This window comes from Vicugna pacos, chromosome 11 (genome assembly GCF_048564905.1).
Source record: "Vicugna pacos chromosome 11, VicPac4, whole genome shotgun sequence".
In the NCBI taxonomy this organism is placed as follows: Eukaryota; Metazoa; Chordata; class Mammalia; order Artiodactyla; family Camelidae; genus Vicugna; species Vicugna pacos.
Genome location: NC_132997.1, coordinates 87,651,234 through 87,672,615, shown reverse-complemented (window position 1 = coordinate 87,672,615; position 21,382 = coordinate 87,651,234). Strand labels below are relative to the sequence as shown.

At 45.9% G+C, this 21,382-nt stretch overlaps 1 protein-coding gene across 6 annotated transcripts in view; it reads left to right on the top strand.

Moving 5' to 3' along the window:
* The window catches only part of ABLIM1 (actin binding LIM protein 1), a 278,222-nt gene that overhangs the window by 171,031 nt on the left and 85,809 nt on the right, over nucleotides 1-21,382 (top strand). For all 6 annotated transcript variants that reach the window (XR_012077601.1, XR_012077602.1, XR_012077599.1 and 3 more), the window contains exons 5-6: nucleotides 8,632-8,758; nucleotides 10,712-10,805. Coding sequence is in view for 1 of the 6 variants with exons in the window: in XM_072971942.1 (XP_072828043.1) it covers nucleotides 8,632-8,758; nucleotides 10,712-10,805 (221 nt within the window). In the remaining 5 variants the exon portion in view is untranslated. The remainder of the gene's footprint in view (nucleotides 1-8,631; nucleotides 8,759-10,711; nucleotides 10,806-21,382) is intronic.

The window sequence follows — 21,382 nt, the reverse complement described above, 5'->3', positions numbered from 1 at the left end:
TCCATAAGTATACATGATACACACTTTATAAGGAGGAAAAACAGGATGTGTTGCCAAATATTAGATAATGGAGATCTTGGAAAATGGCTGTCGCTGGGCCTGCCTTCAAGTTTCCTGATGAGGCTGATCGTCTGTTGCTGTTGCAGCCCATGGATGCTTATTTGTTGTGCTGTATTGTTTTCCAAAGGCAACAGGAAACTTCACTTAAAATAGCAGGTCAGAGGCTGCTCTGGCTTGTGATGTTTCCATCATGGTCATCAGGACAGCAAAGGGGGCAACTGACCTAAGCAGGGACGTGGGTGATGGTGCAATGTCTGGTTCAAGGGTACACAGTCAGGCAGCACATAACCTTTAAAAACAATCCTGCATCATTTTTAGTGAATTTGAGGTGTAAATAATTTAGAGCCTTGAAACCCCTTTTGCCAGAGGGCAGCAAATACTCTGCACCTGCACGAATGTTCTGCCTCCTCACTCCCCACACCCCGACCCCCAACCATTATTTGTCTTGTGACCGCATAGTTGCTTTTGGGCAAATGACAGCATAGAATTTCTTAAGTTAAAAAGTACTTTTAAAAGCGAATTCTTGGAAAGTGCTCACCCTAACGTGTTTGCAGCTTCACGTTCTGTTTTGCCCTCTATCTGCCCTTTCTTGTGGTGACCTCATACCCACAGTATTTGCCATGACACACTAGAAAAGAAAATTGCCGACTCAAGTCAGTGACGCGACATGGACTGTGGCCAGTCAATATTTGTCAACTCATAGATGTCTGGTTGGAACCTGACGACACTGAGCAGCTCAGATGAAGATGAAAGGTCAGCATTCAGCAACATCCTCTTGCCAGGTGGACATTCTTATCACCACTAAATGACGCAGCTTTTTGGTCAAGGAAAGGCTTTCAGATACCCAAACCAGGCCAGTAACATAGGTACGTGCGATCAGTTCAAGCATGACAACAGGTGGCAATTGACATTTGGGCCCTAGGGAGGGATGAGAGCCCTAGCAAACTGGAAATATCTGTCCCCTATAAAGTGGAGCAGCCACTACGTGCCTGCTACACTTACTCCCATGAAGGAATCCACGTGCCAGAGGCTGATTGGACGTGTTGAAAGTGTGTGTCAAAGGCAGCTTGTTAACCTCACAGAATTTGACCTGTGTTTAGGTCACTTGCCTCCTGTCTCCTCTTTCTCTCTCCTTCGGATGGAACAGCTGTTCTTTGGCATTCTGTATTCCTGTTTATCACTCAAGGTCACGGGAAATCCACATCCCGTAGGAATCATTGAATGAAAAGATACAAGGTCATTTCAATTTAGGATTCAAGTTAGGCAAACCCTGGAAATTAAATTTGGTTTTTGTTTGTTTTCCTCAAAGCTCCTTATATTGACTCCTGGCCAGGGATGAAGCTACTCGAGTTAACAGCCTATTAAAAGGACACCACTTGAATATTTCATAGGGTCTCCAAAGTCTTATCTGACTTTCTATTAATAACAACCTCAATCTGAAGTGATTTTGTGTCTGTTTATTTTTCATCCACTTTTATGGTCATGAACTTACGTGCTAATCTTTGTGGATGAATTGTAGTTTCTTTTTTATTATTATTTTTAAAAAACGGTTCCAGGGAAAGCTTGAATTTTCTGGAACTTATATGGGCAACAGTTTCAATACTGAAACTTGATTTTTTTTTTTCCTCCATGGCCATCTTATCACATCTCAGTATCTCAGCAAGCATCAATTAAGTGAGTAAAGTCTCTGTCTCGTCCCTCTTACAATTTACATTATTTTCATGATAATTCTCTGTACACTCTTTATCCTCAAGCGAACCTCATGCTCCAGTTCCATGAAGGCTGCTTTTGCCCAGTGACAGCACAAGAGTTAGTAATTAGGGGAACAGACGTGTGGTTGGAGGTTTAAGCCCAGAAAGGCCCTCTAAGCTGTAAAGGCCTGGGTTCACATTCAAGTGCTCTTGAGAACACAAGATTTCCACTCTGTGGTCAGTGGGGCACCGTTTATCTCTGTGACCTTGTGCAAAGCTTCGGCCCACCCTGGGCCTTTCCTTTCCTGTGTGTAAAAGGAAGCACTTGTATTAAAATTCTTCAGTGTCCCTCTGGCTCTCAAATGTTCTGTGACCTGTGAAATATGGATAATCACTGTCCTTCCAGGCTAGCGGGACCCCTAAGGGAGGACTGAGATGAAGTATGCAAGATCTTTTAAAATATTAATAGTAACAACAGTAATAATAATGTTAACAAGATGATGATGATTATGGAAGCAGAAAAGCCAAATGCCTTTTCCAGTGGCGGACAGTGGGCCTTGGTTATTTGTTAAGGGGAAGATGAAGCATAGGTTTTCTGAGCATATTGCAGGTGTGAAGGTGCGCACTGATGGTTGACGGTGTGCCGGTCACTCCTGGTCAGTGACAATTACTTTCCAGCCTCACAGCAGCCTAGAAGGGAGGAACTGTTGGTCTTCCCATTTTACAAGTGAAGAAATGGAAGCCCAGCATTTCCTAGCTTGCCCAAAGTCCCATGGGTCCGTGTCAGAGCTGGAATTTGACTCCAGGTCTCTTTACCCCTGAGGTCCTTAATCTGTGTGAGTTGCGCAGACGGTGTATGGAATGGGCCAAAACATTCGTGGACAAAAGAAAAAGTGTCTTACTTTTTTTCCTGTTGCTATTTTTATTACCGTCTGTCAGAGCTCCCTTTCTCACCCTTAATCATATCTTAGGCAGGTCCGTAGCTTTTTGGTCACTTTCGGCTCTTAAACATTCAGTACAGCTGAAAACTTTATTCTCACTTCCATTTCAGAGCTGCAGCCTTTCCCCAGCTCAGGTCAGACCCAAATAGGAGTAAGGTGCTCAGCCTCTTCTGCTCCTCCTTTACCTCCTTCCTGTCCTGCTTGTGGCTCCTTGGGAGTCTGGGCAGAGAGGAGGGGAATTGAGGTAGAAGGCGCAAGGTGTTGTAGCTGGCATGGTCATGCTTCTCTCTGTCTGCTAACACCAGCTGGAGACTCTTTTTTTAAAAAAAAAATAGGGCTATTCTGAGTTTCTTGAAAAAGTGTACAATTTCTGGCTAACCTGTTTCAGCAAACCCCCTCCTTCCTCCTTCCTCCTCAGCCTCGGGTCCTGCTCCTCATAGCCTCTGACTAATGAAGTCCCCCCACCCCAGCCCCACCCCCGGCAGGCACTTTCTCAGATAGGTTCATTTGGGATGCTTGGGTGGGGACACCAGCTGCCGGACACAAGCGCATCCCCAGTGAGCCACACGGTGGCAGCGCACAACTCTCCCACTTCGGTTTCCATAGCCTGCCATCAAGAGGGGCTCCAGCCCACTGCCTGCTTTCCACATCTAGATTCAGCAGACGCCAGACTTTTTGTTCATGCAACGCTACCAAGCTCCAGGACAATCCAGTCAATTTGACCCAAGAGCTCTAACATCAAGCTTCTCTTGGCTCCCACGGCAGCTCCAGGGTCTGAGCGTCCCCACTCAGTAAACATCTAGGTGGGGAGCAGGAGGCTGGTCTCCCCTTCTCTGGGGGTCCTCTAATCCCTCTCACGGCAGAGGGGAGGGGACACCCCACCCCTCCTGTGCGGACAGCTCCCTGCCCTCTCTCCTCTGTGCCTTTTGGAATTTCTGCTTTCAGAGGCAGGGAGGTAGTAGGGTTGATGGTCGTCAGGGAGATTCTGTCTTTTGCTGAGTCTGGCAAGGATATGCCTCACAGCCTGCTCTGGGTGATGGAATATTTGTCACCACTGTTTTCAGCTCTAAGACTATAGCCAAACATTTCAAGACACTCAGAAAAGTCCCATTCCATATTCTAGAAGCCTTGGTCACAGATGGGTAGTCGCTGAATGGCAGCATCCACCTCCGTTGGTGGTTCTGGGCATGTCTGAACCTGGGAAGGTGGGGATGCTTGGGGACTCAGCTACCATGCAGTTCTCTTTTCTATAGCTCCATTCCTCAGCCTTCTGCTCCAGAGAGCCATCTTCGCAGAGTAAGACATCTTTTTGGCTCTCCCTCTTCCCAAATGGGAAATTCTAGGAAGGCAGAAATAGTTCTCAAGGAGTACATAGGTATCCAGGCTGACAGGACCTTCAGGGCAGCCTAAGTGATGACATCTTTCTGCACTTGGGAACACTGGTTTCCTTCCTGAGAGCCATTTGTCACCTTCTTCAACTTAAATACTTTTGAAGCCCAGGTGTCCATGATCCTATGCCAAAAAAAAAAAAAAAAAGATACATTAAAAGAGACAGACAGGATTTCTATTCTCAAGGATATTTATTGCCTTTAAACAAAGCAATAAAAATCTGGAAACAGGTGTGTACTTGGATGTTACTTTAACTTGGATGTAGTAGCCAAATCCCTGCTTTTCTCTTGGCTCCTGGTGCCAAGGACCAAAGGCTTGGGGCAGAGTGTTTAAGGTGGTTTCGCATTTGGTCATGGCATGTCCTTGAAAGAATACCAGCGAGTTGCTGGAGGGTCTGATTTCCTTGAGCCCGCTCCAGATTCACCTATTTCTGACTTTGGCAATAATTCCAGTGCCAATTACCAGCTTTCTATATTTACCAGCAGCTGCTTCAGTGATGTGGAAACAATTTTCTCAACAGCTGAAAACCATGAAGATAGAGACGAGGACATTTTGTTCTTTATTAAAGAGCCTAGTTGGAACGAGCATGGGAGGCACGCACCAGCAGCATGAATCTTCTTATCTCTGCGTCTTTCCCACTTTCCCCAGCATGACATCAGGCTTAAGGAGAGAAGGTGGTTTTGTCCAGAGAGGGATGAACGGGTAGTCTCTGTGGAATAATACACTTTGAATCAGCTGACGTGGGCCAGTACTCTCCTTTCCAGGAGGTGGTCCTCGTTGATTTGCTTGATTTATGTCTTAAGGTTTGAGATGAAGGAGGCTCGCCCCCAGCCTCTGCTTCCAGCCCAGTTTCACCGGCTGGCTGGCTCTAGGCACTCACAGGCAGTGAGTGACTGCTTCTCCATGAAACATGATCAAGATCAGTTGCAGAACATCTGCCTTCCGTGGGACACTGTGGGACACTGCAGGGCGTGGACCATCCGAGAGGTACAGGACACCACCTGAGAGGTCAGAGGCTCCCAGACTTCATGACTGTGAAGGATAAGATAGGTTGTGGAGGATAAAGACTGAAGACCACGTGCCACGTCTGTAAAGCCCTCACACGGTGCCTGCCTCACCAAAGTCCTCGGTGCAGAATGATCAGAGGTTATTATTGTGTCTCAGCTGCTCTCAGAGCTTCAGGGTATCTGGGCATTAACCTGCTTATAGAAAGGGCAAGACAGAGTCAAGAAACCTGGTCCCAGGAGTCCCAGCTCGACCCCTACCAAGGAAAGGGGGAACCACATGGAGTGCCCAGCAGGTACCCAGCGTTCTAAGCACTGTACAAAGCACTTCACAGTGCAGCTTCTCTTCTTCCTCGTAGCAGCCTAAGAAGTGGCTCACATTTCACAGAGAAGAAACGAGGATTCAGAGACAGCAACTTTTCCAAGTCTTCCTGATTCTAAAGCCTGCTCTCTCATCATCCCCCTGCCTTCCATCACCCAAGCCCCCACTGCTGTGCAGAGGAGACTCCAAACAGTTCTTCCGACCTTCCTGAGCCCGACTGTCTTCAGTTGTAGAATTGAAAAACCATCTCTAAAGTTTATTCTCTGCTTAAAAAAACTCTTATCAACCAGCATCTTCCATATTATTTTAAATCTTCACTGCCATCTAGTGGGCATGATCCAATCAGAAGAATGAAGAAAATACTCCGTGCAACTTGATTTTAAAACTGCCAGTTCATCTTAAATCAGTATTGTGTTCCTAACCTTTAAAATTTGCATTTATGAACAAGTATTGTGGCCTTCCATTTTTATGTTTATAGTAAACTACCGAATGTGCAATCGCCTTGGTAAGATTTTTGGTGAGATGCTGGGAATCTTTTAAACCCCAGCTTTTAAAGAAAAATGTGTAATGCTGTAATGACCGTATAATACACACTCAGCTTATAATGGGCTCTGCTTAAAGGAGTTCTAATCTGCAATATTCATAACTTGTACAGCAGATGTATTTTTAACTTTAAATATTTATTTTCTCAGCTTTTTTTATACTGTCATGATTTTAAAAATTAGCTTAAAATGAGCTTATGTTATGCATACTGCTTTTACAGCTTGCTTTTTTTTTTTTTAACTCAATCTATTTTGGGCATCTTTCCATGCCAGCACACAAATCTACCTCATTCTTTTTAACAGTATGTAGTGTAAGCCCCAGACTTGAACAAGCAAGTTCTTAATGTTCTTAGATGGCATCACCTAAGGCATGTCTGGGAAAACCTAGGGCACAGCCCCCAAACTTCCTAATGCTGGAGAGTCCTGCCGCTGACCATGATGTTTGTGAGCTGGCTTCTCAGAGGTTTGCTTCCATTCCCAAATAAAGAATGAGCTGCATCATACACATACACATACATACACACACACCCCCGCACACACACAATTCCATTATTGACTCTAGTTAATGTAGCCAGTTCCTCATTAATGTCCACATAGGCTATTTTTGGTTTTATTACTACAAAAATGCTGTAGGGGATGAATGAACATATTCTTTGGGGATTACACACACACAGACACACAGACACACACACATGCACATTCTTTTGCAAATTTCTTTGTGGAATAAAATCTTAGACATGAAATGGCTGTATCTAAGGGTATGTAAGTACCAGTGACCAAAGATCACCAGAAACATACCTGTAGTCAAAAAAAAAAAAAAAAGTCAAGTGTACTTAAACTGCAGCAAGGGAGAAAGCCAGAATTGTGAGCCATCTCAAGATGACATTTGGAGAGACTGTTCCAGGATCTGGGCTTGTGCTGGGGGTGTGAGGGAGCAGGAGCAGTTCTGGGTTGCGTGTTGTCAAGAAGCAAGAGCAAGTCAGCGATCGGGCATCTTAACAAGTTTTTCTAGAAGAAGAGAGAATTAAAGTTGGTCTAGAAATGTCATTATTAGTACAAGATTAGCAGTCACGGATGAGGGCAGAAGAGGGGACTGTTTAATCATTTTGTGTACCGAGAGGCCTTGTCTGCACATTTCTTTATTCTATGAGTGTTTTTTATGATCCATTGGGGACATCATGGGCAACCTGCTGGCAGTGCTTTCTTTCACTTTCTCAGGTACATTGATTTTAAATGTCTGTAGACATTTAAATTGCTTTCCAGAAAGGTTGTCCCAATTTACAGGCTGACTTTGGAGATATTGCTTGTTCAATGAATTGGTTCCAGACCACCACGATAAAGCAAATACAGCAATAAAATGAGTCACACAATTTTTTCGCTTTCCTAGCGCATGTGATAGTTATACTTACACTATGCTGTAGTCTAGTAAGTGTGCAATAGCACTGTGTCTAAAACAGCAATGTGCATACCTGAATTAGAAACTACTTTATTGGTGAAAAATGCTGACCATCATCTGAGCCTTCAGCGCGTCACAGTAGGAAGGTCAAATATCACTGACCACTATGACAAATATAATAATAATGAAAAAGTTTGAAATATTGGGAGAATTACCAAAATGTAACACAGAGACACAAAGTGAGGAAATGTTGTTGGAAAAATGGTTCCAACAGACTTGAGCAAGGCAAGGTTGCCACAAACCTTCAGTTTGTAAAAAACACATTATCTTCCAAGCACAGTAAAGTGAAGCACAACAAAACAGGGTGTACCTGTGCCTCCTTCTGGGTTCTTTGAAATACTCAACTTCCCTAACAATGACGTGTGTAATAATCAGAACAGTCAGAATAATGGCAGTTGTAGTAACAGCAAACATTTACAGAGCCACTTCCCAGTGTCAGCCGCGGTGCTAACTACCTCATTCCATTGACTCTTCATCAGAGAACTCGAGACAAACACTACTAACATTCCAGCTTTCATATGAGGAAACCAAGGCTTAGAAAAGGGGAGAATCAGCCTGGGTCACGTGGCTAGTCCACATGAGTTGGGGTTCAGAACTGGGCCATCTCATTCCAAATCCCACACTCTTTACCATGAAAAAAATACTTTCTCCTTCATCTGCTTCATGGGAGACTACCATGGAGAATTTAAAGCTAAGGAATTAAGAACCATTGGATGATCACAAATCTTTGAAAGTCTGGTTCGGTTGATAAGGAAGTAGAGTCTTGTTTACAGAAATGAGACTTGTGGGCAGGGTCCCAGGAACTACACATAAGTGTGAGCTAGGCATCCAGCACAGGATGTTTAGCTTCCCACGTGTGCCCTCAATAAAGGCCAATGAGAGCTTTCTGAAAATCACAGCCAAGACACTATAATTAAATCATCTCTGGGCCAGCTGGAGCTCAGAGGGTCTTTAAATCACCCCCCCCCAGCAAGGAAATAAACAGATGAAGGTCATGCATCCCCTTGAATCCACTGAGGTTCCTGACGTCCCCATGCTGTGTGAGGACGGGGCCTGCGAGCCTGCTGGGAAAGATTTCGTGCAGGGAGAGGAAACAGAGAGAAATGATGCTGAAGTAAATATTTAGTGAGTGTGTGATGGGTGCACACTGGGGTTCAGAGCAATTCTGCCTGCTTGGATTTAGCAAAACAAATGGGGAGTAACAGCTGGCGGCTGCTCTTTTCCAGACTGCGCTGGCTGTGGACGGGACATCAAGAACGGGCAGGCGCTGCTGGCGCTGGAGAAGCAGTGGCACTTAGGCTGCTTCAAGTGCAAGTCCTGCGGGAAGGTCCTCACCGGGGAGTACATCAGCAAGTAAGGCTGGGGCCCTGGCGGCAAGATCCTCAGAGGGATGGGGCTGTGGTGGGCCCTCTGCAGGCCCTGCGCCTGCCCGGGGACCCCACCCCATCCCAGCAGGCATCAGGAAAAACAGTCCCATCCCACAATCAATATGAACTTTTTCCTATAAAACTTGAAAAGAATTTTATTCTATTCTTCTCTGGTTGCCACAGTTGGCCTGCTCTAAATTTAATGCCATGTCAGTCATTGCCTATCGTTAACAGTGAGCGAAGCTGACACAACAGTAAGGCTGTATGTTGTAACTGATTAAGCCTTTAGTAATTTTACTGTGGCTCTTTTTTTTTTTTCTCTCTTCTTATTTGGATCTAGTAAACCTTTGTCCTCTTTCCAGGTCTTGGACATATTTGTAGACCCCACCCCACCCCCCTAAAAAAACCCACAGAGCTCATTAGGACCAATACACAAAACAGCTTACCAGGGGGAATGGGTTCACTAGAGTAGGTGGCATTTTTATTTTTTGTTCCATGTAACCTGGAGAAACCAGTTACAGTGGTTACCTTTTAAATTAAGGGGGAAAGAATGAGCATGGGAGGGGGGAGCAGGGAGAGTCCAGTGGCAATGAGGGAACATTTTCCCCTATCCACTTTAAAAAATGTTCTCCAATCAGGTAAATATATCACCTATTCAAAACAAAGTAACTGAATTTAACATAGGAATATAGTCAAACAAACAAAGGAAGTAGCTTGGGCCCCACTCCCTAGAAATCTGATTCTGCAGGTCGGGGATGAAGCAAACACTGGTATTGGAAAGGAGACACTCCACAGGTGATTCTAATGCACAGCCAAAGTCAGAAGGAAAAATGCTCAGCTTTTAAACTGACACTGATGGCCGTGCAGCGGTAGGTAACCGGGCTGCATTCTAACTTTTCTGTGCAATGACGCACATAGAAAATGAAATTTTTACTGCATCGTTTTTACCTTTTTACTTGTTCTGCTCACCATGTGACAGGCCAGTAAGTCTGGAGATGAGGTGGTGGGGCAGGCATAACAACTCTATTTGGAAAGCCAGCAGACTGGGGAGATGGCAGACTGATGTCCTGGATAACCTTCTTACTCAAGTCAGAATTCAGGCTCCTTTTATACCAAAAAGAAGAGGGGGTGTGGTTGGTTGTTGCAAACTTCTTGGTATCGGAATCCTTGCAGCTGTCCATGTAGATCAGATCAGGATGTTCCTGTAAACCTCCAACAAGATAAATATTCTCTGTTCTGCAACTTTTTATCTCCATATGAATGGAAAAGTATTATATCCTTAAAGGTCAGAGCCTTGAAAATGGCCCGTCCTGTATATTTCAGTCTATAGGCAACATTCTTTTACAAAAGGTGCAGAATCAGCATGACTAAGCCCAGGAAACAGAGCACAGGGTTAGAGCTAAAGGTACAGATCTAATATGGAGTCAGATTTGTTCTTCCCTGTTACATCCTGAAGTAAATGAAGGAGTTTGCAGGAGGCTGGATGAAAGGCCCTGGGCTCTCCAGGGCCCCTGAGGGCTAAGGAGATGGCATCTCCATGCTGTTGGGAGGCTCTGGCACGTGAGATCAAGGAGGTGGTGGGGGACAAGGAAGAGGAACACTGGGCCACATCTGAAGCCCGTCTGGCCTGGGAGTGCAAGAGAGTGACTCCAGGCTTTTGCTTGTTAGTTAGGTCCGAGACAACCTAGGAATCAGCAGCAGTCACCATGTGGTGACTTGGCTGTTACTTGCAAGTGGCTTGGGGAACCTCAGCGCTCATTCTGAACCACTTGGCTTTGTGGGTTTTGATCCTGAGACCAGGGCTCCAGGCCCGTGAATGCTGGAGGGAGAGAAATACGTCCTGCTGCCATTCTTTGGGAAAGGGCTGAGAGGATTGTGGTTTGGGTGTCTTTCCTATGCTCAGCCTCCTCCAGGAGCTGAACGCTCTCTTGTCCTGCAGGGATGGCGCTCCGTACTGCGAGAAGGACTACCAGGGGCTCTTCGGGGTGAAGTGTGAGGCCTGTCACCAGTTCATCACAGGGAAAGTCCTGGAGGTAAGTGACAGACGGGCTCGCCGCAAAGCCACCGTCCTTTTCCTCAAGGCCCTCAGAAACACACGAGGGCCTCTTTTTCCATTTTTCCCAACTTCTTCCTCACATGCGGAGGAAAGAAAGTAGCAGGAGATGACTAATCGCTGAGAGAACTAAGGTGTCGTCGCCCTGTCTTCTCAGGCAGTTTCAGCGTGGAAATTGGAATGATAGAGAATTTGAAGGAAAAAAAAGGATGGTAGGGGGTCTGACCGGAATTAAGATGAAGGGAAGGTTATACTAAACTGTTCTGTGTTGGGAAGTCAGGAAGCAGAAAATGAAGACCACGCCAGAGCCGCGTGCGTGCGTACGTATGCACGTACGTGCCTGCGCGTCCATGTGTGCGTGCACACGTGCATACGTGCCCCTGTGTGTCCGTGTGCACACGTGCGTACGTGCGCCTGCGTGTCCGTGTGTGCGTGTACACGTGGGCGGGTACAGACTCAGGGCGGGTACAGACTGAGGTTAAGAAAAGAGTAGCGAAAGGCGGGGCGTAGACGTCCCCACCCGCGGAAAACCGCATCCTGTGGGACCCAGAACATCCTGGGGCCCAGGCTGAGCCGAAGCCTGTCAAATTCAGGTGTGACGGCCTCGCGGGCGCCTGCTTCCTGCCTCCTCGGCAGCGGCCCCACCTGCCTCTGCCCCTGGGCCGAGCGGCGCTTCTCTGGGGCGGGGCCGGAGTTCAGAGAGCCACTGCCCGGCTTCTCACAGGCCAGTGGCGTGTCAACCCAGTCCGATGGAGAAAGTAAAGATTGCCCCACGCTGTCCCACGTTTCAGGGCGGAGGACGTGTACTGAGCAGAGGTGAGTCAGGACGCCCAGTGGAATCCTGGGAAGGTGACCAGCTGGTTGAGCAACATGTCACATCGCTTCAGCAGACACCAGGGCACTGAATCTTCATAACCACGTTCAGACTTCCCAGCAGGGTGTGTTTTAGGGGACACGGCGTGAATCCGAGAGGCCCCCACTGTCTCTGGGCAGTTTCTGTGGGATTTCGCAAAGTCCAGTGTTGCCTTCCTAATCTCACAGCAAGTTCTGTGATGCCCTTCTGTCCATGAAGTGCAGAGGGGCCAGGGTTGGCAATGTGCCGGGACCTAGTCCAGCTAATTAGGTTTGGGAGAAAAGAAGTGAGTGTTGTCAATGCAGTTACTTCTGACCCAGGGGAAGGGTGTTTCAGGAAGAAGGAACAGCAACTGCAGAGGCTCAGAGGCAAGGCCGAGCAGAGCACACCAAAGAAATAAAGTCAGTTGGGCAGAAGCACACATGAGAAAAATGATGCTGGCAAGAGCGTAAGGACCTTTAAAGTGACATTCAGGAGGTTGGCTTTACCCTAAGAATGGTAGGAAGCCATTGATGTGATTGTAGCTGGAGCGGCATGTGATTTGATCAGCTTGTTATTTGAAGAGTGGGTGGGAGTCCTCAAACGCATGTGCCCCCATGTTCACAGCAGCTCTGCCCACACCAGGCAGAAGGTGGAAACAACCCAAGAGTCCATGGATGGAGGGATGAACACAATGTAGTATATATACAGACAATGGAATATCATTCAGCCTTAAAAAGGAATTCTGACACATGCTACAACATGGATGAACCTTGAAAACATTATACCAAGTGGAAGAAACCAGTCATAAAAGGCCACCTACTGTATGATTCCATTTAGACAAAATAGCCAGAACAGGTGGCTTTGTAGAGAGAGAACGCAGATTAGTTGTTGCCTGGAATTGGGGGGAAGGAGGCAGGGATGGGCAGTAACTACTTATTGGTACCTACTTGGGGCCACGAAAATGTTGTGGAACCAGATAGAGGTGGTGGTTGTACAACCTTTAGAATGTCCTAAATGTCAGAATTGTTCGTCTTAAAATGATAAATTTTTTTTTAATTTTCATTTTGAATGGAAGTACTGAGGATTGAACCGAGGACCTTGTGCATGCTAAGCATGTGCTCCTACACTGAGCTATACCCTCCCCCTACCATGATTAATTTTATGTTATGTGAGTTTTACCTCAAATTTTTAAAGAAATGGATGGAAAAGGAGTGAGAGTGGATACAGGGAGGCCAGTTAGAAGACTCCTGCAGAGCTCTGGACACCCAACTGTGGGGACACTGGCTGGGGTGAAACCTGAAAGGTGGACTCCCACCCCCCGACAAACAGTTGAGTGGGGAGGAGTATTTATGTCCTTTGCAGTAAAGCTTTCACTGTGAGCCCAAGTGTACATCACAGCTGAGTTTGGGGCCCAGGGTGAAGCACATCCCTAGGAGGCTATTGGAGAAGATGGTTGGGACCCTTCCGGAGGGCAGCTTAAAGTCCTGCAGTCTTATCACAAGACACAAATTGCAGTGGTCCTCACCTGTCCCCCACATGTGCCCCTCATCCCTCCATGGAGCCCCAGAGAGCTGCTCTCAGGAGGAGCCATGAGTGGGGCCCAAAGACATTCCTTTGGGCTTCCGAAGTTTGATCTGCTGCACAGGGCTGAAATAAACCTGTGGAGTTGGGAGCTACTGGGAAATTTCATTTTAAACCAACAATAAGATGGGACTTAGACTTAACCACGGTGATCATTTCATGATATATAAAATACCACGTCTCTGTTGTACACCTGAAACTAATATAATATTGTGTGTTGATTCTAATTCAATAATAAGTAAATGAAACAATAATAAAACACCAGAACTATCTCCCAGATGTTCCGCTGCAGCATGAGAGGCAGGAAGACAGTGAACCCAGCCCCCAGCTTGGAGCCCCCACATTTGTGGAAGGTGCGGATTGAAGCAGCTGTCTCCTTATCCACCTATGGAACTGTGTCCCCCCAAAAGAGCTGGGGAGACAAAAGGGCTGGTGGGGGGATTGTTGATTACCTTCAGATTTAGTTCAACAGCTGTGGGAGGGAATCTCTGAAATAAAACTATAGAGCCAAGAACATGCCGTTTTGAAGACACATCTGCTTACTCTGGTTCTCCCCAGAGGCTGGAGTTTTGCAGTGCTCGCCATGGCTGGAAGGGCCCCTCACCCGACTGGCTCCTGGCTTCACCTCCCGGGGGGCCCTTGGAGAGGATGAGGGCTTGGATGCCTTCCGCACAGGCCCGCAGAGGTGGGGCTGCCGGGGGCAGTTTCCCCTGGGGTTCCAGGCAGATTCAGGGCCCACCCAGTGGGCATGACATCCCCCGCAGTTGGGTGTGCGATCTAGAAAAATGTCCTGCACAGTGAGCATGCAGACATGTGACAGCTCGTGAGTCAGTCTGGCTCGGCTCCCAATACAAAACCGGACTGGTCCCCATTGTGGCCTCCTCCCGCTGCCTTTGTTCTCTGTGGGTGAAGCATGATGATTCTGGACTTGTAAATACTGTAATCCTTGCTTTAGGTTTTTTTTTTTTCCCATTTTAAAAATTGTGGTAAAATCCACCCAACATAAACTATATCATCTTAACCATTTTTAAGTGTACAGTTCAGTGTATTAAATATATTCATAATGTGAAGCTATCACCACCATCCATCTCTATTATTTGTTATCTCTTCTAAAGCTGAAACTCTGTACTTATTAAACAATATCTTCCCATCCCCCTACCCTCCAGCCCCTCGCAATGACCTTCTATTTTCTGTCTCTATGAATTTGACTACTCTAAGTATCTCATAGAAATGGAATCATACAGTTTTTGTATATTTTTGGTGGATGGGCTTATTTCACTTCAAATAATATCCTCCAGGTTCATCCATGTTGTAGCATGTGCCAGTGTTTCCTTCCTTTTTAAGGCTGAGTAATATTCCACTATGTAGCTAGACCGCTTTTTGCTTAACCATTCTGTGATCTTTGATTTTGTTGTTGTTTGGATCGATTTTACCCATGGAGATCATAAATATATTGTTAGTTCTCTGTGTCTTCTGTAACAGTGGTGTCTTAAAACCACAGAACTTATTCTCTCACAACTCTGGAGGCCTGAAGTCCCAAAATGAGGTGCTGGCAGGGCCACATTTCCTCCAAGGCTCTAGGGGAGAATCTCCCTTGCCTCAACAGCTTCTGGTGCCTGTGGCTGCGTAACCCGATCTCTGCCTCCATCTTCGTGAGGCCTTTGCCTCTGCATCCCCTCTTCTCTCTGTGCCAAACCTCCCTCTGCCTTTCTCTCAGCTTGTCATTGGATTAAGATCCACCGGGATCATCCAGGGTGATTCCCTCATCTCAGGGTCCTTAGCTTAACTACATCTGCAAAGACCCTTTTCCCAAAGATTTACGGGTTCCAGAAATCTGATGTGGATGTATCCTTTGGGGTGGGGAGGGCATTCCAGTAAACCTGAGAACTTACACGTGTATCATCCTGGTGAGGTCTGAAGCTCTGGTGTGTCTTTCAGTGGACCCTTCCTAAGCATCAGAGGTGTCTTAAGGCTACTTCTCTGGGTGTGGTTTGCCCTGAGAAGCCACCAGACACCTGAGGGAGCTTTGTGAGGGAGAAAGGTCCCTGGGCAGTGATCAAGCAGCTCCAGGCTCAGCTGTGTCACTAATTCCTGAGTCATTTTGAACAAGTCATTTAGCCTCTTGGAGAGCTGGATTTTTTTTTTTTTTTTTTTTAGCGAAGGTACTGCAGATTGAACCCAGGGCCTCGTACATGCTAAGCACATACTCTTCCACTGAGCCTTACCCTCCTCCTTTCATTTAGCCTCTTTGAGATCATCTTCATTTCATAGGTAAAAGGAGTGGCACATAACCTCTGAAGCTCTACCCTGTTCTAAAATTCTATCTCCCTCTGTTAGCCCTTAATATCATAAACCCTACCCATCACACTGCTTGAAGGGTAGGGAGGAAAGTCTTTACTAAAAAGGGCTCCGGGTAATAGGGAATCAGGGATCTACTCTTGGCTCTGGAATTCACAGCTGTGACCTTGGGCAACTCACTCAACTCCTGTGAGCCTTAGTTTTTCTTTAAATACAAATATTAAAAATATGTATGTAAATCCAAGACCTGGACCACTTAACTCCTGAAGTCTCTTTGGTTCTAAGGATCTGAGTTCTGTAATTCTCCTTTCTTGGATCTAAGGGGTTTAAAGCTAGCAGTTCTTTTTTTTCTGGAGGGATTTTCTGGAAACTGGCATGTAACACTCAACACATGGCATACTCTCAGATTTAGTTTTTATTTATCATGAGCTTGCTTTCAGTTTTGTTTTTGAGAGACATTTTGCTATAATATAGGCACATTTTTAGAGCTTAAGCTAATTCACCTATAAATTCAGGAGTGTTCTGAAGATGTTTACAACCTGACTCCTAATTAAGAAGGCCAGAAGCAGATTTGTGTGAGATAGTGGAGTTTGCCAATAGCCTTCCATCTCCACCTCCACCCTCTAGACTCTTCTCTGAAGCAACTGTGCGCCTCCCCCTCCTTACTTCCCTCCCCTCCCCCACTCTGCTCCCTCCGGCTTTATCAGCCCAATGGAAACAGGAAGCTACATGAGGCTTCAGATGTAGGTCACAGATGTCAGTAGACGTTGGGGGCACCCCTTTGGTGTAAATTTCCTTCCATCTTTGATGGATGGTCCTAGGAGATCTCTGACTCCAACACACTTCCATTCCTGGGTGCAGGTGGTTACCTGCCAACTTTTCGAAGGAAGACAGCAGCAACAAAATAGTTCCAAAATGAAGGTGGTACAGGAAGAAAAGAAAAGCAAATGTCAAACTGGACACAAAAGTCTGGAGAGTAAAGGAAAAAGGCCTGTCCATGTCCGCCTCCCTCCCCGCCTCAGGCTGTTCCATCTGCAGACCGAGGGTGGGACTGACTGCTCTTAGCCTGTCCATTCTCTTGCACAACTCGCTTCCCCCAGGGACCTCAGTGTTTACTGAGCGCTCGCCTGATTCCTTCATGACCAGTGCTCTCAGGCGTTGCCTCCTTCCCTCTGCAGCCAGTGCCGCCCTGAGCAGGCACCTGGCCCTCTGCACACCAGGAGGCCAGAGACAAAGGAAAGTTGTGTGTCTGCATTCTTACTGGGTAGAGGAGGGCGGGGCTCCTGGTCTTTTTTTTTCTGGTCACCACCCCCAGGATATCAATCCTCCAGTCTTTCCAGAAAAGCTGGTGGCACACATCTTTTTGTGGTGGAGTGTTTACTGGGCCACTGGCGTTCTTCCTGGAAGGATATGTGTGATAGTGTCTGTTACAATTTGAATACCGCCCAATGTAAGAGACAGACCATCAAATGTGGCCCAGCGCCAGTCCTTCAGCCCCATTATCACCTTTCCATTCATACCTATGGGGTGACACTGGCCTGTCTTTATCTGTTAACTTGGAAGCGATGGATTTCAAAAGGACAGGATTTAGACTTGCTTTAGACCCCTCCTGCTGGACCCCTGTAGTGTGGAAAATGGAATCACAATGTGATTCAGCAAATCCTCTCCCTTGACACTCTGATGGATTAAATCCCGGTGGCTTTTTGTTTTGTTTTTACTCTTGGACTAAAACTGCTTTTTCATTAAGCCCAGGGACAGATGTTTGAGATGTTCCCGTAAAACTAATTCATGTTATAAATTGGAGGCCCGGGTCCCCTTCCTTCCTTTTGCTGTAAGTATTTTAAGCATGTCCTGTGTAACAGCCATAAGCAGAGAGCAGGTCTTGTTCGAGGCTAAATAACCTGTTATCTAGTGAGAGGGAACATAGGCTATCCCAGGGTACGCACAGGACGGATAATCTTTTTGTCACCATTGAAGATGTAATTTGCAAAGACAGACTGAACGCTGAAGTCCCTCCTTTCTCGTTCTGTGTATATTGTATAAATGCCAAGCAAGAAGACTAAGCCGTGTTCGTGCAGAAGACTAATTGCATTCTTCTCATTCTCCCTGTGCTCAGAGGAACTCATGCCTTCTTCCACTTAATTGTGGACCCAAATATTTTTGAGGATCAGGGAAGGGAAAAAAAATCGAATAATATTCATAGTTTCAGTTGAGATGGTCTCTGCCCCAGTGGACAGTGAGCCACCAAAATATCCTGCTTTTGTGTAACATTTGCAAATGATCTCATAAATATTTACCCCTCGCAGCAGGCCTGTAAAGTGATGAGGGCAGTTATGCCCGCCCTCCGCTTACAGGTGAGGCCGCTGAGCGCCAGAGACCCAGGGGCTGATCAGCAACAGAACCACAATTAGAAGGCATGTCCCTCGGTTCTCAGAAAATAGAAACCACACGTGCACACACACGCATGCACACGATGTGCACACACGCTTCTTCACGATTCACTTGGCAGTGACCATTGCCAAAAACAAGTAATTAATTTGCCTCCCACCATAACTTACAGAAAGACCAAAATTTACCATTCCTCGTGAAATGGGGAGAGCCTAACTCATCGGTGGCCCTGCTATATCTATTTTCAGGACAGTAAACATTTGCTGCTTGTTTGATTTCCTTTTTACCCATGAAAAGTGTCTCTAAAGGTCAAGGACCCTGCTTGTAGAGTCTGCTGTGTTTCCTTGCAGTCATGCCTCATTCTGTCTTGTCTCCTTTAATCAGCTGGAGGCTCCACAGGGCATGTGGCATGGCCCGTGGACAATGTTGTAGATGGATAGTGCGAATGGTCTCAAGCTAGGCAGCATGCTTTCTTCATAGCACTCTGGTCTAGGATTCTGCAGAGCTCAGTGGAAAGTCAGGAAGAGCCTGTGAGGCTGTTCCAATAGAGAGACACCAGTCACCTTTCCTGATTTAAAATACAGCTTAACAATAAGCTGCAGAAATGGCCTCATTTTAAATCTGAGTTAAGCAAGATGTGGTATATCCATACAATGGAATATTATTCAGCAATAAAAAGGAATAAAGTCCTGATACCTGCTACAGCATGGAGGAACCTTGAGATGCTAAGCGAAAGACACTAGTCACAAAAGACCACCCATTATTTGATTCCTAGAATAGGCAAATCTGTAGAGGCATTAAGTCTATTAGTGGTTCCCAGGGTCTGGGGGGAGGGGAAAATGACTTACTGGGTATGGAGTTTCTTTTGGGGGTGATGAAATGTTCTCGAATTAGGTAGTAGTGATGTGCACAATTCTGTGAATATACTAAAAACCACTTAAGTGGATGAACTTTATGGGATATGGATAATATCTCAGTGTAGATAGACAGATCTATATGGGCATCTATCCATCTGTGTGGAAATATACAAGGTGATAGAGAGCTGGGATCTCGTGTTTCTCAGTTTCCTCTTCTATAGGATGAGAATACTAATCACTACCTCATAGGGCTGCAGGATTTGAAAAATAAAGGCATAATTAGTAGCCAAGTCAGTCCTCTCTCCTTTCTCCTCTCTCCCTCTCTCTTCTTTCTTCCAGTCTTTGATAGTTTATTAGGTATAAGAAAGTGGGTAAAGGACAAGAATGGGGATTCATGTCAATAAATGTCTTAATGCCAGATCGTATGCCAGCTTCTTTCCTTTGTGAGCATTTAAACTTTTCATTCTCTTCATGGTCACAGGTTGTCATCACACAGAACTGTGCCCTTGATCACCGAGTGTAACTCGATTAGCACGTAATCTCCCCAGGGTGGGAAAGCAAACTGAAGTTTAAATTCAACATATGGTTTATGATATTTTGGTTGCAACATCTTATTTGTGAAGAATAACCCGGTGCTAATGGTTTGCCCCCTCTGTCATTAATAGATCAGAATTGGTCCAGTAGAGTATAAGGAACATGTTGACACGATAAATGATTGGAGAAAAATCTATCCGATTCACCCAAAGCTATCCACTTTGTCCTACATTAATGGCAAGAGGAAATGTGTTGCCAGGGTAACCAAAGACTTTGTTCACAGGCAGTAAAAATTTGATATTAATTTTTTTTTAAATCACCCCATTTCTGCCAGCACAAATGGAAGGGCTTTCTTCTCCGGAAATGACACTTTGAAAAGAATTTCTATTTTGAGTTAAAAAGATGTTTTGTTTTTCAGTGTTATTTCACTTCAGAGAGTTTAGCTTATTGCTGGTGAGACGTGGGGGTGGGGGTGACAGTTGAACCAAGTAGGGGAACGTGACTCTTGCAGAGAAATCAGCAAGTAGTACTGAGCATATGCCGGTGGCCCAAAACTGGGGGCCACAGAAGGAACCGTGAGATTTAGGGCTTGTCAGAAAGATGAGGCATGCATTTCTAAAAGCAATAAGGTGTCCAAGTCTAAAATTATGCCCCTGGAAGTGTCCAGGGGAACTCCAGGGCTCACGAGTGCCCCAAACCATTGCAGCATCTTCAGTCTGAGGATGATTCTCAGTGGTGGAATTGCACTTTGAATATAACTAGGACCCAAGAACAGAGACACAGTCTGTCTAGACAAGTGATCATGAAGTACACTGAAGGGACAGATCTCTGATCTGGCCGCTGTTCTGGGCAGAGAAGTGATGACCCCTCAGAGTTGTCCTTCCTCCCCTTCAGGACCCAACCCATTGTGAGCCTTCTGAGGGGTCTTCATGTGTCTGTGTTCTCATGGACTCAGAGCACCCGTCCCTTCCCTTCTTGCTGTTCCCTACCTGCTCCCATTCCTGGCTCTGTTCATGCCTCCTTTACCACTATAAACCTAAAAGGGATGATTATAGCCCTTCTTCTAAGTGATCGATTCCAGGGTGCCTCACCTGCCCTGCAGAAGTGACCTTCAGTGAATTCCAAGGTAATTTTCATGACCATTTTTTTTTTTTTTTGGTGGAGCAGAAAAAGAATTTCATCTTTGGCAATGTATCTCAGTACACTAAAGGTATCTGGGGGCCCACAGTCGTGTGAGGCCCAAGTAAGAGGAACACACAGTAAATGTCCTGAAGTTTAAAAGAGATGCTTGTCTGTTACTAAAAGTCAGCTTTAGGTCTTGAAGACTGGGTAGGTACAGGCAGGTGAGAGTGAGGAATTTGTCTCCATTTGCACTTGTTACCAAAGTCTAAGGTCACTTTTCTTTCTACCTTGTTTGTTTTTTTGAGTTTAAACATGTGGCTTCATTTTATCATTTGGTTTAATTGCATGCTTATAATGTGGTGTTTTCTACTTCAAATCATTTTTGTTAGGTTGTAAACTTTAAAAATTTGAAAAAAACATTTTCCATTGCTAACTAGCATTATTTTAACTTAATTATGAGGTAAACTGGCTTTGTGGGTCCACCTGGGTCCATTCTCCATCTGAAAGTTCGTCCCTACTAGAAAATACCTGCCATGCTCTTGGATCTGCCTACCTGGCCGATGGTTGGTGGCGAGAGAGGCAAAGGGCTCTCTACACCCAGATCCGGCCTTTCTCCTGACATCTGGGCTGTGCTTCTGCTGGGTATTGTGACAACACTTTGGGTCTCAAGAAATCTTTTCTAGCTTCTGGATTCATAACAACAACTCAGACAAAAGGTGCGGTCCCAAGCAACCCTCGCTCTATTTTGTCCTTATGTTTTTGTCCACTTAGCCTCTTAAAACAAGTGTTTAACTTGGAGATCTGCCTTGAAACAGGGCGCCATCCACAGGTCACCAGGACAGCTTCTGTTCTGGGTACAGCTTTCTCTAGGTGAGGATGTGAGACATTCCATGAGGCCCAGGAGACGATGAATGTCCGGGGGAGATGGGAGCCTTTGGTCCC